This window comes from Pantherophis guttatus, chromosome 11 (genome assembly GCF_059756535.1).
Source record: "Pantherophis guttatus breed Tessera chromosome 11, ASM5975653v1, whole genome shotgun sequence".
Lineage (NCBI taxonomy): Eukaryota > Metazoa > Chordata > Lepidosauria > Squamata > Colubridae > Pantherophis > Pantherophis guttatus.
In genome coordinates this window covers 663,854-690,144 of record NC_142073.1, presented here as the reverse complement: position 1 = coordinate 690,144, position 26,291 = coordinate 663,854, and the positions used below count along the sequence as shown (strand labels likewise).

Sequence of the window (26,291 nt, the reverse complement as noted above, 5' to 3'; positions counted from 1 at the left end):
AGTGCGCCGGGCCGGTGCCTAGACGGGCCCCCTGCTCTCCTTCGGGTTGTCCCGCCGGCTTCCGGTCCGACGGCGTTCCCGGCGCGGGTGCTGCGGGTGGCGATGTCTCGCCGGGCTCTGCGGCGGCTGCGGGGCGAGTGGCGCGGGCAGGGGCTGCTGGGCGAGGAGACGCCCGTCGGCGGGACGGAGGCGCGAGGCAGCGACGAGGACGAGGACGAGGAGGTCGCGGGGCACCAGTTGCCGCCCGTGTCCGGCGGCGGGAGGCGGCGGCGGGGCCCGCGGAGGGAGCCCTTGGAGCGCGTGGCGAACCCCTTCGAGCTGGTGAGGCTCTGCCGTGGCTCGGCCGGAGACCCTTAGCAGCCGGGCGGCGTCCCCCTGCCCTTCCCAGCAAGGGAAGCGCCCCCGGAGAGGCTGCCTTGGCCCCGGAATCGCGTCTGTCCCCAGGCTGTGGGGCTGTATGGAGGGGCCGGGGCCTCCCGGGGCCTTTCAAGGGGTTGGGGAGCAGCTCCAGCCCATTGCGGGTGGCCGCGATCAGTTGGTAGCACTGGGGGTATCTTCCCAAAGTTTGCTCCCAGGAGGAGTTCTCTGGCAGTTTCCTGCTGGTGGAAAAGAAACGGCGCTCTTGTTTGCTCTTCTAATCCTGTTCTCCTCTGTAACGTTAAGAGAAAGAGAAATCAAATGATGGTTATGTCTTATGCTTGCCTGTGCAGATAAACAGTGAAGGACTGGATGAGGACCTGGTGTCTAAAGAGGAGACTGATGACTCCCGACTGCAAGAAGGAGGCAACCCAACAACTGAAGAGGCCGAACCTGAAGGGCTAGAGAGCAACAAGAGGGAGGATGGGGGAGAGTTGGAACAGCTGGACCAAATGGCAAGTATCCTGTAAAAAACAACGGTGCCTATTTTGCTTAAAACTGATTTTCTCATCAATGAGAAACAAAGCAACATAGAACAGGTTATGAAAAACAATTATACAAAAAACTGCATACAAACAGATCAGCTCATGACAATAATAGCAACAAACTACAATCAGTAATTTGGCAAATGTAACACCCCTGCTTCGGGGTCTGCACTGGTAGCTAGATGCAATTCAAGATGTTCTTTGTCACCATTAAAGTCCTTCGTGGTTTGGTTATCTGAAGGATTGTCTACTCCCAGTTGTTTATACCCATCCAGTCCAGTCTGGCAGGATGGGCAAACTCCTGGTCCCATTGACTAAGGAATGGTGGGGAGCAGGAGGCTTGCCTTTTCTTTCATAGTGCCTTTCCGCTGGATCATCTCTCCTGAGTTTACAAAGGCCCAACTTGGTTGGCCTTCCAAAAGGTTTTGCTGTGCCCCCGGGTCTGGGGTCCTGGGTGTGTGAAGGGCTCCATTTCCTGCTATGTTGACATGATGGAGTATAATATTACTTGGCTGCTATTTGCATTTTTATCTGCTGGCACATCTTTTGGGTATTTGTGAGTATAGCCTCTAAACAGAAACTTAGTCATTTTCCTGGGTTAGATAACCTGTTTGAAATTCATACTTTTCATGTCATGCTTCACTATATTCATCTTTCAACCTTTTATTTTTATTTTTAAAAGTCTACTGCAAACAACAAATCACGAAAGAAAAAGAAGAAAAGAAAGAATAAGAAGAATCCTTCAAGCGAGGCTCTGGTAAATTGAATTAGGTTTGGGGATTAAGCACTTGTATGGAAGTGCTGAATGAATTAACCCAGTTGAGGCATGTGGAAAAAGTCATGGTTATTCCCTTTGCTGCCAGGAATTTGAGACTTGATGTGGGATTAGAACATTAAAATATGATGCTACCCTTACAAAATCATAACTACAGCACTACAGAATCTTGACTATTTAGTCACTAGAAAGAGCTTGTAATTCAAGGAACAAAGACAGGTAAAACCTGTGCAAGACCAAACTCAAGCAGAATCCAAGGGTTGAAACGGGCCCTGGAGGTGTTGTGGCCCGCCAGCAGCCAGCAGAGCTGGCAGCAGATTCAAACAGTGAGGAGATTGGTGAGGAACGTGGGCCAGTCCTGGAGTCTGGGGAAGGCTTGGACAATGGCTCTGAGTTGGAGGCAGAGAGTGGGCCAAGGCCATCTGGTAGGTCTTCGCTGCCTCTGAAGTCTCCGGAGTCTGACATCAGCAAGGCAGAAGAACAGCGTGAGCCTGTTCCCAGTATGTGCAATGGCAGAGCTGCCAGGAGACAGGAACAATTAAGGAAACAGGGTTGACTTGGGAGTAAGGCTTGGAGATGATTGGCCCTCCCATAAGACATAAAAGAGGAGCGAATGGGACGTGAGCTTTTGCAGAAAGCAGTTAGTTCATCTGGCCGATTCAAGATTTGAAAATTCTGTTTGTGACACTGTGCCAAGTTTGGCCTTGCCCTGCATCTGGAAATTAGCTCTTTGGCAGCGTTCCACGTGAGATATGTGGGTGTTGATAACCTTCCTCTGAAAGACTGTTTATCAAGCCTTGCAGACTGTAAATGAAAATAATTTACAGCCGTATGAATTAAAGAGGTTTTCCGGGACTAAGTTTGTATTGTTTAATTTCTAAGGAAGCCTAGGTCAGAACAGGAGGCCTTCAACCCCTGTCTGGGGCAGATTCTCAGACAATTCTGGACAAATGGCTGTCCTATGTTCAGTGATGGGGCAGCTATGATTCCAGAAAGTGTTGGTCGTATTAAAAGGAAGGGGACTGTTAAGGAGGGTGCCTGCAAGAGAGCATTGAGACTTGCCTTTACATGGATTTTGTCTGAGAAGAGTGAAGCCCTTTTGCTCATTTTGTTGCTTTTCAACAGTTCCTTGGAGATGATGACCAAGTGGAAAATATTGAAAGCATTTTGCTGAGCATTGAGAGTTCCAGTGGGCCCCCATGCCAGAGCCAGAGCAGGCTGGTCACAGATAATCGGCCTCTTCTTTACATCGAACACAGGTAAGAGACCGTCGGTGGTGGGGGAGCCCTCTCTTGTGTGCTGTAGATAAAATGACCAATTTGAGGCTATACATCAGTGCTGAGGCTCTAGACATCTTAAATTAAGGGAGAGCTCAAAAGGAACAACATGTGTGTTATTTTCTTATATTTGCTATCAAACCTATGAGATGCCCCTTGCACATATGAACGTCTTAAAGTGCCCCTGTGACAAAACATTTAAAGGAAACTGAATTGACCTTGAGTGGTGACAAGGAAAAGAATCAGGAACCTGTGGCCTGGTAAACCAAATTTCTTTTATTCACCGGTCAAATCTCAGAGAGACATTATGGCTGGCACGCTGACCTAGTGGGAAGAATAAATATTAATGCGACCCACGTGGCTTTACCTTCCAACATCAGGCTGTAATTTCTACTGCGTCTGCCTTTTTCCTTTGTCTTGCCTTTGCAATGTAGGGGGCCAAAGGGGTAGAAGTGGTTGACACTGTGGTTCTGCTTTTTGCTCACGGCCATTCAGCACAGGGCAAAGCTTGGCTGAGAGGCCAGTAGACAATTGCTGCTTGCATACAAATAAAAGCACATTGTATCTTGAGTTTGATGGCTTTAAGTGAGCAAGGTTTTGGACACAATAGCATGTTCTCTGCATCGAATAGGAAGTAGGCATTAAATGACAGGCAAGATTTGTGTTCCCAACTTTCCAGGAGCTTGAATCCAGAGACGGAGCTGAAGAGATACTTCGGGGCCCGGGCGGTTCTGGGAGATCAGAGGTGAGATCCAGTGTTGTGAGATAGAAACCTGTCTCTGGATTATGTGGGAAAGCAAAACATCTGGCCACACCAGTCACAATCTGGGGTAACATTGTGGTGAGAATGCCATTTGCTAGACTGTGCCTGGGACAAGGACTGCCCCACCTTGTCTGGGTGTGGTGGAAGGAAGGGAAATGGTATATTCTCAGTCCATAAGTCTCCTCCAGGGAAGGATCAGTTTGGGATCTCTCTGAGCCGCTCCAGGACCATGGTAGTTCTGGATGGAGAGTTTTCATTGACAGTTCAGATGTGGCTGAGACAGAAGGGGCCTTGATCCATTCTTGTGCCACTCTTTACCTTCGCAGGCGGCTGCTTGCCCTGAGGAAGGTCCAGCACACAGCCCTGCACCAGGATGCAGGCGCCACACTGTGGGTTCCCCAGTGTCTTGCTGGGGAGAAATCAGTTGGTCCCGGTTCCTTTGATGGACTCGGACAGAGACTTGAATCCATCTTTCTCACAGACGTTGCGTGCATGTGAGGACAAGCACATGCCTTGATGTTAGATGTGGTTATTCCCTCTTCTCTTACATCTGTTTAATCTTTGTGCTCATCGGGAGGTGGTGCTGTAAGATGCTCACTTCAGCACTTCCTGGCTGGAGAACAGAGACAGTTGCATTTTCCCAGTAAGGAAGCCCATATTCTCTCACTCTAAAAACAAGGCTGTGCTTATTTTAACGTCTGGTGATCGCCTGGAGTGCGGGGTGTGTGTGTCAGGATACATCAATAGGGCTTTGAAAACAACCGTGCCACCCATGTGGGCTTTGTTGCAGCTGCTTAGCAACTAGAATATAGATAAAGGCTTTGATGTATGAATTCACGTCTTAAAGCGAGCTTCTTCTTTCCAGGCCAAGGCAGAGGCAGCGCCAGTATGTACGCAGCACATGGTTGACAGCACCCAAGGACACCTGGCCACGTCATAGCAAAACAGGTGAGAGGCCTTCCCAAAGCCTCTTACACCGCGGCTGACTTTGGGACTGGGAAAAGGCTCCTGTCTGTTCTGATGGCATGTTGGGTACTGAGTAGCAGAGCTGAGCAGCTGCCAAATGTATTGTGGCTGCAATACAAGCCACCAACTTCTCTTCCAATGCCAGTGAAAAGAGAGGCCTTATAGGGCACTAGTTGTTGTCTCACAATTGTAGGAATACTTCCTTCCTTAAGTACCTGCATTATGGGCTGTTCATACTGTTGTTCTCCAACTTTGCATAGGAGAATTCCAGATTTGTTTTAAGCCTGAAGAAAGGAAGAGTGTCTACCAAACCCTGAAACAATAGGTGGAAATGTTCACATACCCGTCTGGATTTCTCTAGCTTGGAGGTGTATAAATCTTGCATGCTGAGAACTGACAGGCTTGGGAATGTGGATAAGGGCTGCAATTGACGTTCCGATCTGGACTCAGGCATTTGGGGTGAGGGTAATCAAGGCCATCCAACTGGAAAGGGGGTGAAAAACCCATTCCTGTCTCCAGAGCTTAGTTTCTCTCCAGATAGGTAGGCCACTGTTTCCCAACCGTGGCAGCTTTAAGATACATGGTATGTATTCTCCATTCTGGCTGGAGAATTCTGGAAGTTGAAGCCCACATACCTTAAAGTAGCAAAGGTTGAGAAACAGTGAGACAAACACTTCACTCTCCAGCTTCTTGATTATCATTCCACTCAGGCTGATCACCCTCTTTCTTTCTCTCCCTCCCCCACCCCACCCCCCCAAAAAAACAAATCTCTCCAGGTATATCCATGGTGCTTTTAGAAACGAGGCGTGGAGAGCAACACTTCACCTTTGAGCACAACCGGGAGTACCAGCTGGTGCAGTTCAAATTCTTGGATGCCGTGGAATCGATGGACCCAAACAATCTTGTGGTAGGTTCTCCATCAGGCACGCCCAAAGTCACGAATTCACATTCACCAACTTCCCAACTGCAGTGATTTGTTCCATCCCAGCTTTGACTTCTGGACTTGCTCAGGATTTGGTATTGTCCAGCCATGCCCAGTTGGTGCCCTCCAACGCTGTGTGTCCTACCATTCCCAATGGGCCACCCCTCTAGGCTGTAGGAATCGAGTGACCCTCTCGGGCTGCAGCTGTGTCCAGCCCACTCTGCATGGAGACCACCAGCAGAGGCCTGGTTTGTGTGCTGAAGCCCTGAAGCCACACAAACGTCCCTTGAAGATTCTAAACTGTTCTGAGCTGCCTCCTCTGAGAGAATGTTATCATAAAAAGAGATGTAGCTTTCTGACTAAATCTTCCCCTCAAGATGTGTGTCAATGATTTGAACCAATAGAGTTATATATCCTTATAAAAGGACCTTGAAACGTGGTTCTATCTGCTATGGTAGATTTTTATTTTTATGGTGAGGGCTTGGGATGCCGAAACCATTTCTCTCCTGCCCTTTCTGTCGGTTCCGAGTGCCATCTCCGCATCCAGGCCCCTGTCTGCATCCCTGCAATGGGCACGTGGTCTCCCTCTGCTGACCCTGAGAGCAGAACAGCCAGAGTCGGCTCTTGTAGGGCAGAGAAGAGGCTCCCCTGTCCTCCTGCATTTGCAGCCCTGCTGGTGGACACCTCACCCCACTCTTCTCCTACCTGGGCTTCCAAGCACTGAGGACAAAGACTGCAAGTGGGGCTGAAGGGGAGTCTAAGCCAACACTTGTGCTATATTTAAACCTTGACCATCTTTGAGGAAAGGAGCGTCTCATTTCCCCAGGGCTTCAGAGAACAGGCTCTGCTTTGAGACTTTTATGGAACTGGTCCAGCTGTCTTAACTGGAGAACAGTTTGATGGTAAATACAAAGCGTGGAAAGGCCAAACTTGTTCTTAGCCTAATATTAGCCAGATAATCGAGACATTGAGTTTCGAGAGCTCCCCCCTTCCTTCCTTCCAGCTAGGATAAATGTGGCTCTTTGAAATTGGAGGGTTTGGGGGATAAAAGCCCTTTTGTCCAGGAATGACTCCCAGCTCTGCCTTCTCTGCTCCCCCTCCCCCCCTTTCCCTTGCGCCTGAAGGGGGAATTCAGTGCAGTTGTGGGATGTTCAGGTTCTCTGACAAACAGGAATGTAAGTTCTTGGAAAACGGGAAGGATACAAGAGTTTGTTTTCAGCACAGTCCCTTGAGGCAACGAGGTGGCTTTTCCTGGATCGATAAAAGGTGACGCACAGAAAGCTGCACAGGGTGTTTTGCATAACTGCTGGCAGCAACGAAAAACAACCTAATTTCAGTGGCAAGTAGACACGAGGTGCCACTGAAAATCGATCCCATGTCCTAAGGGGGAATATTTGACTTCTGGAAAATGGTTCATACTTAATTAAATTTACTGAATGTGGACTTTGTAAATCTGAACCTGGAGGGAGGATGGAGCGGAGGTTTCAGGAAGAGAAGGGATGTGAAGAGGAAGAAATGGAAGATGGCTCTGAAGCCCAAGTGAAAGCCCAGGGCTTCCGGTGGCCAGATAGGGGCCGGGAATGCAGGCAAGCACTCGGTTTGACCATGGAGCCGACTCATGCTCTGCTCTTCGTCTGGAGCCTGTTGAATTTGGAAGTCTTCCCAAAGGATTCCCAAACGCTGCTTTGGGATCAGCGAGTGGTGCGAAAAGGGGGCTGTTTTTCCCGTTCCTTCCGAGCAACCCCCCTGCTTAGCTTTGCTCTTCTCCAGAAGGTCCTCAAGTGTCTGGCTCTTCCTTCTCAGCTGCTGCTCCAGATGAATCCATACCACGTGGACTCCCTTCTGCAGCTCAGTGATGTGTGCCGGATGCAGGAAGACCAGGAGATGGCCAGAGACCTGATCGGTAAGAATCGGGCAGGTGTGGCCCATGAAAAGAGAGAGAAGGATTTGGGGTGTGGCGTTTGGTTCCACCACTTGGAAAGCTCTGGGCCAGAAAGGAAGGTTCCCAGCGTGTGTAGGCTACGATGCCTGTTTTGCAGAGAGAGCCCTCTACACCCTGGAGTGCGCCTTCCACCCCGTGTTCAGCCTCACCAGCGGCACCTGCAGGCTGGACTACCGCCACCCAGAGAACAGGTGGGTGACCACCCTGGAGACTTGGAGGGAGGCGGCTGCTTCTTGGCCAGTGACCGTTGGGTGCCAGGCTCCACTTCCCCATCCCTGTCCCTGGAATGACGTCCTTCCCCTTCCGGTGTCCCTCACAGAGCCTTCTACCTGGCCCTCTTCAAGCACTTGCTTTTCCTGGAGAGGAGAGGCTGCCCCCGGACTGCCCTGGAGGTCTGCAAGCTCCTTTTGAGGTGAGGGCGGCTCTCGGAGGGAGGCGGGGGGACAGGACGGCCCTCTTCCAGTTCCACTTTGGGACAGGGTGTGCGGCCCCCAAACCGGGTTGTGAAGGTCTTCTAGTGGCCTTCTGGGGGTGGGATGGGTGCTGTTCCTGGGAGTGCCAGCAGGTCCTCCCTCCACCCAAGGCCAGCCAGCTTCCCTTCGGACAGCTGTCCTGAAAGAATCGTGTTCCTTTTATCTTCCCTCCTCCCCCCCCCCAAGCCTCGATCCGGAGAATGACCCCCTGTGCATGCTGCTGATGGTGGATTTGCTGTCTCTGCGAGCGAGGGAGTATGCCTTCCTGACACGCATGTTCCAGGAATGGGAGGTAAGAAGAGCCCAAGGCAGCTGGAGCCCCACCGGCACAAACCATGGGCCGGTCCTCAAAGGAGTGGGGCAGCCTGTGTGGCTCAGTGCCCCCCCCCTTTTACTTGATCTGCAGCTGGCTGCCTGGCCCCCTTTCTGGGCCACAAGGGGAGCCCTTTGGGCCATCAGTCCAGGCCTCCTCTCTAGCGCTCCAAGGTGTTGACTTCTTCTGCCCTGCTTCCTGTTAATTATCTTTTAATTAGAAAGCTTTAAAACAATTAAGCCAGAAAAGGCAGGAACAGCTCCGGTGCTGACTACTCCTGTTTTTAACTCTGCTAGGTCGCTTTAATGCCAGCCTGCCCTACTTTCAAATTCTCCTAGGCCTCTGACTGGGGGATGAAGCGGAAGCACGTGGGTGCCTCCCTTGCCAAAGGGTCTGCCTGGATCCGAGCTGCTCCCTCCTCCCCAAAGCTGCCCTCTTCAGCCAGCAGCAGTGGCCGCTCTGCAGTCTCTGGCAGACAGAACCGGCCGGCACAGCTGCTCTCCTCCTGCCTCCCCTTTAAGGACAGACGCTGCCCTCCTCCCAGGCAGATGCTTGGAGCCCTCCACAGTGTTTGGGGGAAGCTTTCCTGAAGACCCAACTCCTGTTCCAGCCCCACACCCACCTTCCCCATCTCTCTTCTAGAACTCTGGAGTTGCCTCTTCAAACTGGTCACATCTGTGTCTCCTCTTCCTCCCCTCCCCTCCCCCCATCTTAGGGTCACCGGAATCTGAGCCAGCTCCCCAATTTTGCCTTCTCCGTCCCTCTGGCTTATTTCTTTCTGAGCCAGCAGGAAGATCTGTCTGAAGCAGAGCAAAGCCGAGCCCGGGAGCAAGCGGACGGCCTCATTCAGCAGGCCCTAATTATGTTCCCCAGTGGTAAGTGAGGCCCTGAGACCTGCCCAGCTCACATGCAGCAGAGAGGAACAGGCTCGTTGGGTGGGAGTGGAGCGGGGTGGGGGTGGGGGTGGGGGTTTGGCAATTAAGGAAAGTGCCAAGTGTCACATCTTAGACATGAGCAAGTACAAACACACACACACACACACACACACACAGAGGAGTTCCTTCAAATTGAACGAAGGGACTGAGAAGGCCTTTTCTGTGCCTCAATAGCCCCTTCCCAGCCCCCAGCATTGATCAGGAGGCCTGAGCTCTCTTGCCCTCCAGGGAAAGCCCTGACTCTCCTTCCCTCCCACCCCCACTTCCAGCCCTGATGCCCCTCCTGGACCGGTGCAGTGTGCAGCCTGACCCTGTGGTTGCCTCCCATGCCTTCTTTGGACTGGAAGCCCAGCTGAGGTAAAGGAGAGGGGGGCCCTTTGGAGGACCACAGTTGTGTCTCTCACAACTGTGAGGGACATGGAGTGCCAAATGGGGATGGCAAGAAAGCCAGAAATTGATGACGAGAGGAGGATAAATGAAATCTTGGCAGTGGGAGAGGCGGAAAGCAAAGGCCGCTCCTAATAACTGCAGCGAAGTTAGGCAGCTTTGCTTGGCGGTCGCTGATGATGAGGCTGGTGAGGTTGGGGGTTCAAGACTGTGGAACTCCTCCTCCCCCTCCCCCCCCGGCCTCATTTCACCTCCTGCAAGAGGGATCGGGAGAAAAGCAGAGATGAAAGGTTCCAGGAACAGCGGCACCAAAGCAGTGATGGAAGAAGCATCTAATCCCTTGGAACCAAGGATGCGACTGTGCCGGTTTCCTTAAGAGCCCTCTCTCCCCCCACTCGCCCCAGTGTGCCTGCAGCGCTGAGCCAGCTGGTCTCCCTCTACCTGGGGAGGAGCCACGCCCTCTGGAAGGAGACTGCCATCATGGCCTGGCTGGAGGCCAATGTCCACCAGGTGCTGCGGGTGGTGGATGCCAAGGAACCTGTTCTGGAGGAGGCAGAACAAAAGTGAGTTGGGCGATTGCTGGGGCCTTTTCCCTGCTGGGTGACAACCCCCCCACCCCAATTGCTCTCGCTCGGGATGATCAACGCTGTCCCTTCTCCCACTGTAAGCCGAGTTTGTGTTTCATGGCCCCTGCAGAAGAGGGTGGAGAATTTGGGGGTGCTTTTGCTTCAGTGCTGCTGTGAGAGCAAGAGGTGGGCAAGAGGAAGCTGCTTGGAGGAGACTGTTGGAATCCTCTCCCTCTCCCTCTCCCTCCCTCTCCGTCTCCCTCTCTCCCTGTGTAGGCGAAAGGCTAGATACCAAAACGCACCCAGGAACGTCTACCGCCACGTGATCCTCTCGGAGATCAGGGAAGCCACAGCAGCATTACCTCCGGTGAGGGATCCAATGCCGCTACTCATCTTTTGGCCTGTTTCTCTTTCTTGGCTGGAAGTGTTTCCATTCAAGCCAGCCATCCTCGGTCCTTGTGTCTGGCTTGGCTGACCCCCTTTTGGTCTTCCTTTGTGCTTTTCCTTCGGATTGTAAGCCCGACTTTCTCAGGGGTAGTAAAGATGCTTTATTCAACTACTCAGTGGATGAAGGCTGGACGATCGTGGCCACAACGACCCCTGACCTGTTGTTTTCCTCTCTCAAGGAAGTGACCTCCCAGCCCATCATGGGGTTTGATCCTCTGCCCCCCCTGGACTCGATTGTTTCATACACGAGGCCCGAAAGGTATTTCCTCCTCTCACTTGTGTTGTGCGTGTGGCAGTTCCAAGGCGCTGCTTGGCCTGGCCAGTCTGAGCAGGAGCGAGAGGCCCCCAAGGGAGACCCACTTTTCTCTGCCAACCTTTCAGCCACACGTCCCTCTTGTCCTTCCAGGGCGGCTCATCCAGCCAACGAAAGCACTTTATCCCTCTTTTTCCGCTCACTGCTGCCAAACTTCAACTTACAGGTAAGGTGCCCTTTTTAGCTGGTCCAGAGGCAATAGCAGGTGTGTCCAGAGCCCAGCTGGGGGTGGGCGGGGGTGGTGCCCCTCCGTGGGCCAGGGTGTGGGGTGAAGGGCAGCAGAGGCGGGACAATTGGGATGGGTCTAGAGCAGCTGCGGTGCACCGGCCGGGTGTTTGGGCCAGGGGTTTGGGGATCCATACTGCCCGCTGGTTTCTTTCTGGAGCCGTGAGTGGGCACAGATTGTCTGCTGTGGTTTTGCATTTGCCCCCGATAGTTGCCCAGAATCCCCTGGTGGGATGGGCGGCCATGGAAGTCACTTAGATAAAGCAAATCCAGCCATCGGGGGCAGGGAGGGAGGCTTCCGGAGGACTGACCTGGCTGGTGGTCTCCCTGCCCTCTGCCCCATCCCAGGGGGAAGTTCACGCCGGAGGAGAAGCTGAGCCGGGTGCCGGGCAGAACCTCAACCAGGGAGTGAACCGGCTGATGGCGGCCATGCGGGACATGCTGGCCAACATCCAGTTCCAGGAGCCCCCCCGAGATGACAACCCCGAGGGCGATGGGGGAGATTGGGACTGAATTCTGACTCCCCTCTCCCCACCCACAATAAACAGAAGAATATGGAATGGCCTCTGTGCTTTCCCTCTGCACGCACCTCTCCGTCTTCCCCTCTCAGCCTCCCCCCAATTTTCTTGGTTTTCCAGTTACTGTTCCAAACCTCCCTGGCTCTTTGGAGGAGAAACCTGCAGATGCTTCTGTCATTCTCTTCTTTCCCAACAAGTAGTTGCACTGTGGAGGGAAACGGCCTTTCTCTTAGGAAAAGTTCAGGGGCAGCGTGGTTGGGCCTCACCTTGCCAACGCCGGCCTGATTGGGATGGTCAGAACTTTGTCCAAAGCTAAACAACCGTCTTGCCAAGAAATTCTCCCAGGGAGAAGTTGGGTGGGTGGGTGATGGGCATTAGTTGCAAAGGCAGCCGCAGTAGGAGGCAGGTTCCAGGCCCCTTGATGCTGTGGAAGACCCAGACCCAGACCCGGAGCAGCCGTCTCCCCAGAGGCTCTGGAGCGAGCCAAGGGGCACAGCAGCTGCTCCCCTTTGAGGTCCTCTGCCCCACGTCTTCCAGAGGCCTCATTGATAGCACTGACTCTCTTCTGGTGCCTTTCTGGCTCGGAGGCCAGAGTGAGCAACGGCTCCTCTTCTGCCTCCATTACAAGATGTCCCACCTGCCCACCCAACATGTCATCTCTTTTAGGCTGCAGAGATTACATCCCACCACTTTTTAATTAATAAAAGTTAGGAAAATATTTTTGTTAGGAAAATGTTTTTTAAAAAAATACTCTTGACACAACTGTGGTTGAACTTTTCAGTCTTGATACTTTGTGAGAGGGAGGAAGGGTGCTTGGCTGCCAGGCTACCCCGGCATGATGTTGTTCTGCACTGGTGGGGGCTGTCTGTGGAAGAGCCCCTCCCTCTTGTTTTCAAATGCTTGAGATCCGTTCAGCCTCTGATGTGGCCCCACAATATGTACACAGACATTTTTCCATCCGTCACATGCACACATACATCACACGCCCATATGCAGAGTTGTTTATAAACAGGGAAACCCAGACAGCCTGCAAAGCGGGAAAGGTGGCAACTGTTCCTGAGCTGGGCATGTGCCCGTTTCCAGTTCCTGGAACTGGGCCAGCCCAACCCACAAACCCCGAGACTCTGCTTAACTTGCCTGCCCTTCTGAGGGCCAAGTCAACCTTGCTCCGCCAGAGGCTGGGGCATTCAGAGCAGCAGCAGCAGCAGCAGAGCCAGAGAAACAGAGGAGGCCAGAGAGGAGGACGAGGAGGAGGTCTCTGGTTGTGCTTGGAAGCCAAATTGCAACTTCCACTGTAAAGTGATGGAGAAAGGGATTTTTGCTCTTCAATTGCTCCAGGGAGGCCCAAACACAGCAATTTCGGAGCTCATTTGCTGCCTTCCCTTTCAAAGACCAACTGCCCCCTGCTGGGTTCAGGCCAAAGACAACTGCCTGGAGCAACTGAAGCTTCACCTGCTGCTCCTTCCCTGCTCAACCTGTCAGATGGTACATGCCAGGAAGGTCACGTGTGTTCCTGGGTTCATTGACGAATCTCTCCCCAACTTTCCTTACCTAAAGCCTGTCCTCTTCAGAGCCCTTGCCCACTGATGCGGTCTTCATGACTCTGCAGCTTCCAGATTGCAGAAGCTGCTGTGAGATGAAGAATAAGCAGACAGTGTGTTTCTTGGTCTCAATAAAGGGGGTGGCCTTCTGTTGCTCTGACCCCTCTCCCCTCCCACCAGTGGGCTAGGCAGTCTCCCCTTGTGCAGTTGTCCCCACCAGAGGCATCCCTCGGGATAGACCGGACTCTATCCTAGGAATCCATGCCCACTAGCGTGATCTAGAGATTATGGTGCATGTGGACAGTCAGAAAAATGATCCCCTCCCTGCAGATCCAATCTCAGAAGAACATTAACTGCCAAGGGAGTGACTTGTCATAATAATAAACTCAGGAACATAGGCCTGGAAGTAGATGGCAGGAGAGGACAGCGGTTATTTCAGAGGGCAGAGTGTTCACCACAAGCACTGGGTTAAAAATAGGTGGGGATGGAATGAGAAAACTGGCTGTCTGGAAGCCTTTCACAAAGGCAAAGCTCTCAACATAAGGTGTGTATGTAGCTGGCACAAGAAGTTATGCAGAAGAAAAGGCTGAACCGGTGAACACAGGTCTCCCATAGGAGGAGAAGGGCGCAGTCTGCTACATAAGGGAATCCTGACCGTAACGGGAACCTCGCTGAAAGAAATCCAGCCAAGAGTCATTAGAAGAACAGCATGTCGGATACGGCTCATGCTGTGGCAGCTGGGCCAAGCCATCTCTGCTGCCACCCGTGACCCACATTCCTCTGCTCCCCCTTGCAAGCCCAGGTGACCACCCTCCTCTCTCGTTCCTGGTTTTCTGGAGCTTCATGGAGGACAGCCGTCCCCTCGTCAGCGTGCTTATGAAGGCCCCAGCTCATCCGGACCGTTTCATAATACCTCCCTGCCATTCAAAGTGCTCGCCGCCTGACTTGTTATCATGTGGATCACCCTCCAGCCTTTTGCCAAAGGAGGAGCTGAGTCTATTCCTTTAAAAGGAGGCGAAAGAAAGAGTTCTTTCTTTGCCGTTAAGTTTTGCTAATCAATTTTGGAGGCAGAGACAAATTCAGCAATTAGAACATTAGGAAGGAAGCCAGGGGAACTTTGACATGGATACAACACTGTCCAAGAAAGAAGCCAGAGGGATCGCTTTCCTGAGCTCCGTAGGCTGAAGAACAAAGGCGACCTGCAGAAACCAACGAGAAGAACAGTCAAGGGGCCAGAGCTCTGGGATCCCTGGAATAAGAGTCCCAGTGGAGAAGTCCTTCTGGGAGCCGGTGAAGCGTTGCTGGCTTTGCCATCTCAGCTGCTTTGTTGGAGAGCTGATCTCACAGAGCTGAGACTTTCTAGGAGGAAAGCCGCTGACGGAGGAACCTGCAGCCCACAGGTGAGTGTTTGGGGCAGCCAAAGATACTGGCACTCACCCTAAAACACTTCTGAAGAAGAAAAGCTCTTCCAAAATTGGTGGGGGCCACCTTTTATTTTTCATAAGCGGCCCCACAAAGCGTCCACGATGCCAGAGACGTCCCCCGTGAGGGTGCATTTGGACTTCCCCAACCGCACCGCTGATCTTCTTGTCAACTGGACCAATAAGACCTTCTGCACCAGCGAGCAGCAAGTGGTGATCCCCAGTGAACTCTTCTTGACTCTGGGAGCAATGAGCTTTGTGGAGAACCTGCTGGTGGTGGCTGCCATCGTCAAAAACCGGAACCTTCATTCCCCCATGTATTACTTCATCTGCTGCCTGGCTGTTTCAGACATGCTGGTGAGCGTCAGCAACCTGGTGGAGACCCTCTTCATGCTGCTCATAGAGCACGGGATGCTGCTCATAGAGCCCAGCCTAGTCAAGCAGGTGGACAACGTCATGGACATGCTGATCTGCAGCTCCTTGATGTCCTCGCTCTCCTTCCTGGGCGTCATCGCCATGGACCGCTACATCACCATCTTCTACGCCTTGCGCTATCACAGTATCATGACCATACAGCGGGCCGCCATCCTCATGGTGTCTGTGTGGCTGGTCAGCAGCGTCTCCAGCATCCTCTTCATTGTCTACGACAGCACTGCTGTCCTCATGTGCCTGGTGGCGTTCTTCCTGTCGGTGCTGAGCCTCATTGCAGGGCTCTACATCCACATGTTCGTGCTGGCACACCGGCACGCCAGGCAGATTTCAACCATGTATGGCAAGCAGCATGCACCCCAATTTACCAGTATGAAGGGGGCCATCACCCTCACCATCTTGCTGGGGGTCTTCTTGATATGTTGGGGACCCTTCTTCCTCCACCTCATCCTCATCCTCATCTGCCCCAGCCATCCTGCCTGCAAGTGCTACTTCCGTTACTTTAGCCTCTACCTCATTCTCATCATCTGCAATTCAGTGGTGGACCCCATAATTTACGCTTTCAGGAGCCAGGAGCTCAGGAGAACGTTGAAAGAGGTGGCCCTGTGTCTCTGGTGACAGAGAAGGAGAGGCTGGGTCCCTTAGGACACAGCGCAAACCTAAGGCGGTCACCCACACCCCAAAGTGGGTCCGGGTGCGCCATTAAGGGCAAGCAGGTGACTCCCTGTGACGCAGCACCGGAAATAGTGGAGATGAGATTGCTGCACTTTTGGTTTCTGACCGTTGGAAGAGCCCAGCGTCCTGCCTCTTCTCTCCCACTTGTAGCCAGCTGGGTGCTTATTGGATGGCCACAGGCTGGACTTGGAAAGAGTCGCCATTGCCGTAATCTGCCGTAATGGGTGTCTTGTGTCAGTGGCTGCCTCCTATTGTTGTTCCCAGCAAATACTCTCTTGCGATTCCCATGGGTTCTGCTTAGTTCCAACTGGCAGAGGACAAAGAACTAGCCCTCCCCCCTCCCCAAGTCAAATCCTGCTTTAAAACTGGGGGCACAGAGCCAGGGGGTCCCAGGGAAGGCAGCCCAGGATATTTCTCACCCTGGGCTGTGGGATCGTTTGCTGAGAGCCGGATTCATGCCTGCTTCTCTTCTGCAATCCTAGGTGAGTGATCAAGTCTGTAAGAGGCTGCACTAGAGAACTTGGAGATTAAGAAAATTATCCAGCAGCCACTCAATTCCATTTTTTCTCTTGGGCTGGATTTATACTTTACACTAGCAATTTGAATGCAAATACCTTTTTGTACAGATGGTTGTTGCTTTGTACTAAAAACTAAAGTTTGAATTTCAGGTGCCCCAGGATATTTTTTGACAGATCAATGCGCTTCCTTCCTTTAGGTTTTGCAGGTGCCTCTCTCCTTCCTCATCGGTGGCAGCTGCCCGCCCTTTAAGGATGAAAGGTGTCTGAATCAGATTGGGTGGCACGAAGGGCATCGGGGGAGGGAAGGCAAATGTCAATGAAGCATGATGGTCACAAGAGTTTGGGATCAAAGTGAGAATTGGGACCTCTGATCTGCATCACTCTTTGCAATATTAGCACATTTGTGTCAGTTGGGTGGATTTCAGTGTAAATTCGTTGCAAGCCCCTTATAGAGGTACCAATCTTTTTTAACATCATGTTTCTAAAAGGCAAATATCTAAAATCCTTCTTGGATCATTGACAAGGCTACTCGTGCAGACGTAAATCCACTCAGGAAGTTAGTCCTGAGAAATCCACCCTTCTTGTGAAGTGGGGTGGTGTGGGGGTTGCTGATGGGGACAAGCAAGCTGCTCTCCAAGGGACAACAAAAGAAGCAGTTGGTCTGCCTGTGGCATGCCATGGATGGACTCAGCCACTGGATCCCAACTGAAGGGGCAGGGAATCTAAGCGGGTGGATTTCACCTGCGACTCTGCAGAGGGAATAAGGGCATTGGTGGGTGGATGGGATGAAAGTATGGATGGATGGATCCAGGGAATGAGGTCCATCTTCTACACACCCTTCGGGGTTCTATTTCTCCTACCCGAAATATAATTCTTGCAGGTTGTTCCTGTGTAGACAGGAGATAAAAGAGCTTGCAATTGTTGAGTAGGGGTTTGGGGGCGGGGTGGAATCTGGGTCCAAGAAAGAGCTGCCTTGCAGTTGCATAGAGTGGGTTTAGGAGGAACTGGGTGGTTGCTCCAGCTGAAGGCATCTGCACTAGGAGACTGACAAGGAGGAACATCAAATGGCTCTACCCAGGATGGTCAAAAAAGTGAAGATGGCAGCCACAAGAGAATGTCACACCTAAAAAAGGGTGGAGTTTCAATGACTCCGCCTTAGAACATGCCCTGTGGGCACCCCTGTTCATTGCCATCTGATGCCAGCGATCGTGCCACTCAAATTCTCAACTTTTTTCCAGTCCTTTCCACTTCTTTCCCCTCCTTCCTTCCTCCCACCTTCTAAGCCATGGCTGCCCTCCCATTTTACCAGGAACCGGGGGGGGGGGGCCGCTGGGGCGTCGAGATACAACTGAAGGGGAGATCCCTCCCCCCGCATTTTTTAGCCAGCCGGCCAGTGAGCGGGTCCGGGTGGGCGGCCAGGCGGGCCGGGAAGCAGATACAGAGCTTGGGGCCGTCCTAGCTGCCGGTCAGATCTCCAGAGTTCATCAAGATGCCGAGGAGGGTAGCGCGGGGTTCACGCCGGCCTCGGCGTTTGAGCTGCGGAGCTGGCCGGCGAGAGGCGTGGGAGGAGCACCCGCGGAAAGACCGGCCTTTCTGAGGCCTCCGGCTGGAATAGCGCCCGGTAGCAGCAGCGCCCGGAGCGTCCGCCGAGGCCGCCGGGCAAACGAGGGGAAGGGCGGCTCCCACAGCCTCATAGATCCTCAGGAGCGGCGAGGACGGGGTTTCTGCTCAGAGGGAGGGGGAGCGCAGCCCCTCCGGCCCGGCCCAAACGCCGCCTCCCCCGCCTCCTGAGCCGGGGTCGGCACGCCAGGCTTTGTTCCCCTCCCGCAGGGGAGCCGCGGTGCAGACACAAAGAAGAGGAGGGCCGTGTCCCCTCCCTCTGCCCCCCTCCGGAGAAGCGGGCGGGGGCTGGCTTCCCGGCCCTGCTTCTTTGGGATGCGGGCGCCTGAACAAAGGGCGGGAGCCGCCCAAGGTGGGCTGCGGCAGCTCGCTTACAGGCAAGCGGCCCTTTGTCCCCCGCCCCTCCGCCCCTCCCCCTTTTAAAGGCTGCTGTTCTTAGGACCAAAGCCCCGTCGCCCGGGCCTCCCTGCGCGCGCCGGCCTGGCCCCGGGGCTGGGAAGTGGTCGGCCGCGGGCCAAGCGCTGGAGTCACCCCGGAGGCAGCCTGTCGGCTCGGCTGCAGCTCACAAAAAGTGCATAATGAAAGCGAGTTGCAAACAAAACAAAGCGACCCTCCCCAGCCACAGGATGGAAACACCGGCCAGACACGAAGTTCAGTTGCAATCCCGACTTGTTCTCGCAACGAGGGGGGGAGGTGCGGGCCTGAAGCCCTCCGCACACGCTCAGAAGCGCTCCTCTCCAGCAGAGCCTCGCTGCGTAACACACATGGAGGAGGCGAAGCGCCCGATCCCGAGGGGCCAAATCCAGCGCCGCCTCTTCGCCTTCTGCAAACGCGCCTGGTCCTGATGCTGCAGCCGGTGCAGTATTTTGCAGCGGCGCCTCCGGATTGGCCGAGGCGTCCGCGGTGACGTCAGCGCCCAGCCAGGGTGCAGCAGGCGCCCCTGATAAAACCCGCCGGCAGAGCCGGGCCGCCTCCTCCGATCGCTCCGCGCCCATCGCTCCTGCCGCTGCCCGTCGCCCTCCAGCCCGCCGTCGCCGCCGTCGCAGCAGCCCCGCCGCCGGTGCAGCATGAGAGAGATCGTGCACATCCAGGCGGGCCAGTGCGGCAACCAGATCGGAGCCAAGGTAAAGGGGGCGGGACCCGGGGGGGGGGGTAAAGTGCGCAAGAGGCGCCTGCACCGCTCTCTGGCCCGGACCCGTTGTGCGTCAGGGCTTCCCTGGCTGCTTGTGGCCTGGCTTCCTGGGGGCGATGCCCGGGGGAGGGGGGCGTGAGCTGAAGGGCGGCCGAAGGAGGACTCCCCTCCCTCTGCCTCTCAAAGACAAAGCGGGGAGTGGTCTCATTCAGCAGCTGAAAGACCCCCGGATCCCCAGAACAAAGACGGTGCTGGACACCGTGACCTTGGCGAGGCCAGAGCTGAAGGGTACCTTGTCCCATCGGTTCCCGTCTCCCCTGCCACCACTTTCCCAGCAACCTCTCTGTCTCTCTCGCCCCTCCGATCTTCCGACGAGGGGCGTCTCCCTTTCTCTCCTTAGCCGGAATGAAGGCTGTTGGGCCACTTTGTCTTGCCTCTCAGTCCCCAGAGCTGGGAAGTGGGGAAGGAGAGTCCTTCAAGGATTTTCCCAGCTTGGCAGGCAGCGCTGACTGGAGGCAGGAACTCCCCGTCCCCTGAAGCCCCTTCCCACTCCCAAGACCCCGGGGCAGCAGGTGTCTGGACAGCAGACAAAGAGCTGGAGAGACCAATGGAAACCTACTGCCTGAAAGGACCAGCACTGCCAGGATAGACTTGGGGACAGGGTGGGCTGGTGGGAGGAAGGGGTTTCCTCGGAGCAGAGAGTGAATGGATCCCAAGAAGGCTCTGCCAAGAGAAGGCAGGGCAGCTGAGGCTTTGCAGAGGGTGAGACTCCAGCTGCCATGACTCAGTGCCACAAAGCTAGCTAATCATCCCTCCAGTCCCCTTCTCTACCCCCCCCCCCTTGTGCCTGCTTTGAATAAAAAGAAGGCCAACTCCCTGCAGTGAGACCTCACCACTTAAGGCTCTGCCTATCCCCGTGGGTGGAGGAGCACAGCAGCCTGAAATCAAATCACCCTCCAGAGCACTTTGGCAGCTGAGCCTGGGGGCCCTCCCACCCACCCTCCTTTGGGGAAGGACAGCCTGCCTTTCTCCTGGTGGAGAGGGGCCGCCCCACACAGCAGAGAGCCTCCATGAAGAATGAGCTCCCCCCTCCCCACCCCTAGGTTTGGTTTCTGACAAAGCAGCTCAAGTCTTCCAATGGGCTGTTCTGGGATATGGGGGGCTTTGTCCCAGCTCAGCAGCAAGGAAATCTTCCTCCACAACAAAGAAACCTTTTAAAAAGCAGCACTATTATTATGTACACGTTATTATTTTATATCACCACCTTCAGTGAGGGAGAAATATCTCATGGAATACCAGTCTTCAATCTGAGATCCTATCGAATTCTGAATTAAGCTTCACTGCAAACCAATTACATGGGATACCCTTTAAATTACCCAGGTTGCATAATCTTTATATCCCCTCCCCTCCATGAAATGCCCCAGGATGACAGGTAGCCTGTCATGAAAAGTGATGCTGGGGGGGGGCAGGTTTTTCCCTGCATGGGCTATTTAAACCAGCCTCGTGCATATGCTAGTTATTTCATTTCATTTTATTTCATTTATTGGATTTATATACCGCCCTACTCCCGAAGGACTCAGGGCGGTGAACAGCCACAAAATAAAACACATAAATACAAAATTTAAAAACAGAATAAAACCGAATTAAACAATTTGGCAGAGACAAATTTAAAACACCCAATAATTTTAAAAGCAAATTAAATTTTACATTTTAAAGGGGAAAGATTTAGGCCAGGCCGGCTTGATGGAATAAAAAAGTCTTGAGAGCGCGATGGAAGGTGCGCAGATCCGGGATCCTCCGTATCTCCGGGGGGAGCTCATTCCAGATAGTAGTTATGATGAATAACCCATTGCAACCCACAGATCCTGTAAGTGAGAATTGGATCAATGCAGAACTGAGATTGCCCTTTCCATGTCCCCAGTCCACAGGAAGGAGATTTAAGAGGAGTTTTTGAGGGTCAGTTTTGACATATGGCCAGAGTTCCACATCAGTGCAGTCCCAGGACAGGAGTTTTGTTGCATGACACAGAAGTGGTTCTGATTTCCTCAAGGGCAACTAGTTCCACTTATTCCTATTATGCAACTGACTCTTCATTTAACTTATCTTACAACTCTATGAAGGCCACCCAGGTGCGCCAGGTTGAAATTGCATAAGAAGCTGCCATCAGCTGGCCATCTCAGCCTGCCTCCCTCACTTGGGCCTCAGCTGACACACCCGATCCCTCTGGGATATCTCCACCTGTGATCTAGGCTGAGCCGGGGGTTCAGCTGGGCTTCCACAGCCCAGATCAGACGCCATTTCTCTGCTAAGGCAGCAGGCCAGTTCACAAAAAGGCAGGTCCTCCACTCTAGCTGAGGTTCTCGGCTCCCTGGCTAAAGACAAAAGACAGTTTAAACAGTTCTGTCACTTAAAAAAAAAGACTCTCTGTGGATCTGAAGTTTCCCATTCTTCTACAACGCTACGTCTACAGGGGATGCAGTCCTGTTGTGTAGACGCTCACACTGCTCCTGACCTTGCCGGTGAGGAAGGGCTCTCTAGCAATCGCAGCTCCATCTGCTGGGGATGCCTCCCTGATCCACAAACCACTTAAAGATGGTGTCATCTCCCCCACTTTGATCGTCCTCATTCCACAATGGAAGAGCAGAATCCTTAAATCAATAACAATTCCATCCAAAGAAGCTGTGGCTGTCACCTGTGGGAACTGCTGCTTAGCCCTTGTTTACAAGATGGAGCCTTTGTTCCAAGTGTTAGAAACCGGATCCTGTTGAGCTGTTGCCCTTCAAGGCTCTCTGGGGAACATGTGACGCTCTTGCTGCAGTCCGCATCCGACTGTTGATCCCAATGTATTTGCACCAATACCCAGAAGTCAAGTGCTTTATCTCTCAATTGGATTAGTCTGCAGAAATGGATCTGCTCTCCTGGATCTGATTTCAAGGGCAAGTGATTTCAAGTGTTCCTTTTTCAGCTTATTCTTGTAACCTAATTGGTTTTCGGACTGTGGCCAGATGTGCCTTTACAGTTAAGTACATTGAGAGCTAAGAGAAGCCCCATGGAAATTAAGCTTCCCTCTCTGGGAATGTGGCTGGGATGTGAGGACAACCCCTCCCCACCCCATGTATGCCAGGAGAAGGGGCCGTTTCAGCACCATGGTCAGGTCCCTTGACTAGCATACATGCCTCCTAGGAAAGGAGTCCTTGACTTGTCTGATTGGGCAAAATCTTCTGAGTTTTGTGGGGGAAAGGTTACCAATTGAATTTTTTGGCAAAAGGAGGACAGAAGAGAAACAACTTGGAATGTTTTTTCAAAGTATAACAGCAGAATAAATCATCTAGTAGTGCTCTGATTCCAATTCTTATTTGCTGAAGATATCAGAACCATGTGTCTCATTTTTTTTCTAATCTCTTGTTCTTTTCTCAGTTCTGGGAGGTGATCAGTGATGAGCATGGGATAGACCCCAGTGGGAACTATGTCGGGGACTCTGATCTGCAGCTGGAAAGGATCAGTGTGTACTACAATGAAGCCTCCTGTAAGCTCTCCTCCGTACCTAACCAGTGTTTTCTGACACCAAGAATTTCCCTCTGGTCCTTTCTTGGAAATTATCCAGACCAACCATCCCATTTGACACACAGGTCTTTCCCTCAGGCACTTTTAATGCTACCAGGGAGAAAATGAACTCTGAACAAAGATGGCCTCACAATCATTTTTATCTAGCCTGCACAGTGCTGGCATTGAGAACAAGGATGTGGCTCATGGGTTCCCAAACCTAGGAGGGAGGTCATTTGGCCATGCACCTTTTGAGCATAGCACTGTCAGTAGAAGGAGGCATAAAGGGGTGGTAAGAAGCATGAGATGTTTTGAGCCCTCGTGTGCAGGGTTTTTGATGCGACTTGGCAAAGGAGGTCATGCTGATTGTCTGCCAGCATGAAGCACACCTGGAGGGACCATGCTCTGTACTTTATAGATCACTCGGGAGTGGAGGGAGGAACTGCGCTGAATAAATGCAAGTGCCTGTTTGGTCAATGAACCATCTAAGTTAGTCCATTCAAGGGAAAACATTCTTTGTCTTTCCAGCTCACAAATATGTCCCCAGAGCCATCCTGGTGGACCTGGAACCTGGCACCATGGACAGTGTTCGCTCAGGCGCTTTTGGACACCTCTTCAGACCAGACAACTTCATCTTTGGTATTGTCCCTCTTTGTGCTCCTCTTGCCCAGATCTCCCTCCCTCCCTCCTTAACCTAGCACCAAGTTCTACACCCTGGAGATGGCACAGCTTCTCTTTCAGATTGGTGGAATTGCATCTGTGGGTCAGGAGGAATGGAAAGGCCCTGGTGGGGTTGGTGATTCTGAAGGGGAACCAGCTAGGCCAAAGGCAATGAGCTCCCATCCCAGACTAGGATTGTTCTTCAAGGCCTTCTTGGTTTCTGAGGCAGAATCAAGTATTTTTAGGCAAGGAAAAATGCAGGCTGGTTACCCATCAAACAGGTATCTCAATTCTTCCTTCACAGGTCAAAGTGGTGCAGGGAACAACTGGGCTAAGGGGCACTACACAGAAGGCGCCGAGCTGGTGGATTCCGTCCTGGATGTGGTGAGAAAGGAATGTGAAAACTGCGACTGCCTGCAAGGCTTCCAGCTCACTCACTCCCTCGGTGGGGGCACAGGATCTGGCATGGGGACCCTCCTTATTAGCAAAGTCCGTGAAGAATACCCAGACCGGATCATGAACACTTTCAGTGTGGTGCCTTCCCCCAAAGTATCTGACACTGTGGTAGAGCCTTACAATGCCACCCTGTCTATCCACCAGTTGGTGGAAAACACAGATGAGACCTACTGTATCGACAATGAAGCCCTCTACGACATCTGCTTCCGGACCCTCAAGTTGGCTACCCCAACCTATGGAGACCTCAACCACCTGGTTTCTGCCACCATGAGTGGTGTGACCACCTCTCTGAGATTCCCAGGGCAGCTCAATGCAGATCTGCGCAAACTGGCAGTCAACATGGTTCCCTTCCCTCGCCTCCACTTCTTCATGCCCGGCTTCGCTCCCCTGACGGCCCGCGGGAGCCAACAATATCGAGCCCTAACTGTGCCTGAGCTCACACAACAGATGTTTGATGCCAAGAACATGATGGCTGCCTGCGATCCCCGCCATGGTCGCTACCTTACTGTGGCCACAGTCTTCAGAGGACGCATGTCCATGAAGGAGGTGGATGAGCAGATGCTTGCCATTCAGAGCAAGAACAGCAGCTACTTTGTGGAATGGATTCCCAACAACGTCAAGGTAGCCGTATGTGACATCCCGCCCCGTGGCCTGAAGATGTCCTCTACCTTCATTGGCAACAGCACCGCCATCCAGGAGCTATTCAAGCGCATCTCAGAGCAGTTCACGGCCATGTTCCGGCGCAAAGCCTTCCTCCATTGGTACACGGGGGAGGGCATGGACGAGATGGAGTTCACGGAGGCTGAGAGCAACATGAACGACCTGGTCTCCGAGTACCAGCAGTACCAAGATGCCACCGCTGAAGAGGAAGGGGAGATGTACGAAGACGATGAGGAAGAGTCTGAAGCCCAGGGTGCCAAGTGAGGGCCTGGCTGGGAGCCACCCTCCACCCTCCCTGGGAAGAAGCTGCCCTTGGCACCACCCTGTGGCTCATCTTCATCTGCCAACTTTCCCATCTGATGAGTTTTAGACAACCAGCTTCTAGTTACTTCTGATTCAAGCGTTCCAAAACTTAAAAATTCAGTATTTGACCATCTTTTCTTCCTGCTCCCCAATCTCCAGTTTTTTGAGTTAGTGCAAGTCCCAAAGTTAGTCACTTTGATAAATCCAAGGATCCTGTTCTTTACTTTTTACTGGTCTGTGTCTATTTTTATGTTTTGGAATACTTAATAAATTTGTTGCTGTCCAGCTTGTGGGCTGTCTGCTTTCTCCCACTTGGAGGTTGGGTGGCTGGGTCAGCAAATATGGAAGTTTGAGATGCCCCCATTCCTTTGGTTCCTCTTTGGGTGGGCTTTGCTTGTGGCCACAAGCAAGAAGATGCTGGACTGTTGCAGGCCATTCCCTGCAGGGCCATCCTTAGGTTTGCTTGCGGAGCTGACAGATCCTGGAGACAAGCCAGGGGGATCAGGTGGTCTCGTCCAGATGGATCTGCATGAAGGACAAAGGGATCATAGTCTTTGCCTCTGCTGGGCCGGCCAAAGTACAATGGCGGGAGGTCAAAAGGGTTAGTGGCAGCATCCCTGGCTGAATAAGTACAACAAGCCTGAGATACGTGCATGGGTTGCCCCGCCTGCAACTGCATCTGTCCCCTTGGGACATCAGGGCCACATCTAGCAGCAGTTGCCGTGTTCTCAGTGGCCTTCATTTTAGACGCGTCCCGCTACTCAGAAGGCCGCACCTGCACAAGTTCTCACCTTCTTTCCTGGCCCCTCTTTGAGGTTCATTTGGTTTTGCTGCCAGCGAGACGGCAGCACTCTGCCCAGAAGCTCTTCCCAGGCTCAGCTGGGTGGGCACAAAAGCCATTCTCTGCCTCCCTTTGCTGCAGCCCGTGAGCTTGGGCGGGGGGTCGGTGGGCTCTGTGCTGGCCCTTTCCCATTTTTCACTCTCAGAAACACAAGGAGGTGCCTTTCCCAGGTCCACTGAGCCCAGAAAGGTTGGCAGACAAGAAGCAGCGACCGGGGGGGGGGGGGGGGCGTTTCAGAGAAGCTACTCCCAGAAAGGGTAAAGAGCCCTGTCTGCTTATGGCTGCAGAGAAAATATTTCTCAGGGCTGTCCTTCAAACACTGAGGTGCATCCCGCCTTGGCCCATGGGAGTCTGTTTCAGGAAAGCACGGAAAAGTTTCTGTGTGCAAGTCTTTCCTTCTGGCCTGTCTTAATTTAGGGAGGCAGGAAGCGGGGTGAGCACCACCGGGGCTCTTGGCAAAGTGCCCAACAGGCCCCTGCCTTCCTCCTTCCTTCCCTCCCTCTGGCCAAGTAGAGCTGATGTCCCACTTCTTTCCATGGGGATCCTAATGCACACCATTAACAATGGTATCCAGCTATTTTCCTTGGGGGGAGGGGGCCATGGCTGCAGCATAGGTTCCTTGGAGTGGGGTCAAAAGAGTGAAGATGGCACTTGCAAGCAATGCACATATGTAAAAAAAAGGTGGGGCTTAAGTGGTGTGGTCACAACTACCCCCTACTCCCTGCAAAGACTTTCTCCACCAATAACCCCAGACTCTAGGCCTTGCCT

The 26,291-nt window shown here is 53.0% G+C and overlaps 3 protein-coding genes across 3 annotated transcripts; all 3 read left to right on the top strand.

Moving 5' to 3' along the window:
- The first annotated feature begins 5 nt into the window (after nucleotides 1-5).
- Nucleotides 6-11,766, top strand: TCF25 (TCF25 ribosome quality control complex subunit). The gene is made up of 18 exons (XM_034426673.2): nucleotides 6-321; nucleotides 711-872; nucleotides 1,585-1,659; nucleotides 2,803-2,936; nucleotides 3,634-3,699; nucleotides 4,583-4,665; nucleotides 5,460-5,590; nucleotides 7,409-7,508; nucleotides 7,645-7,738; nucleotides 7,867-7,959; nucleotides 8,207-8,312; nucleotides 9,049-9,208; nucleotides 9,538-9,625; nucleotides 10,060-10,218; nucleotides 10,498-10,588; nucleotides 10,848-10,927; nucleotides 11,075-11,147; nucleotides 11,555-11,766. The coding sequence occupies exons 1-18, from the start codon at nucleotides 103-105 to the stop codon at nucleotides 11,717-11,719; spliced, it is 2,079 nt and encodes a 692-aa protein (XP_034282564.2). The 5' UTR covers nucleotides 6-102; the 3' UTR covers nucleotides 11,720-11,766.
- Nucleotides 11,767-13,750: 1,984 nt separating this feature from the next.
- Nucleotides 13,751-16,452, top strand: MC1R (melanocortin 1 receptor). Its single transcript, XM_087877338.1, has one exon. The coding sequence runs from the start codon at nucleotides 14,792-14,794 to the stop codon at nucleotides 15,731-15,733; it is 942 nt and encodes a 313-aa protein (XP_087733464.1). The 5' UTR covers nucleotides 13,751-14,791; the 3' UTR covers nucleotides 15,734-16,452.
- A 53-nt stretch (nucleotides 16,453-16,505) lies between these two features.
- On the top strand, nucleotides 16,506-24,967 carry TUBB3 (tubulin beta 3 class III). Its single transcript, XM_087877337.1, has 4 exons — nucleotides 16,506-19,052; nucleotides 22,478-22,586; nucleotides 23,132-23,242; nucleotides 23,568-24,967. The coding sequence occupies exons 1-4, from the start codon at nucleotides 18,996-18,998 to the stop codon at nucleotides 24,641-24,643; spliced, it is 1,353 nt and encodes a 450-aa protein (XP_087733463.1). The 5' UTR covers nucleotides 16,506-18,995; the 3' UTR covers nucleotides 24,644-24,967.
- Nucleotides 24,968-26,291: the final 1,324 nt, after the last annotated feature.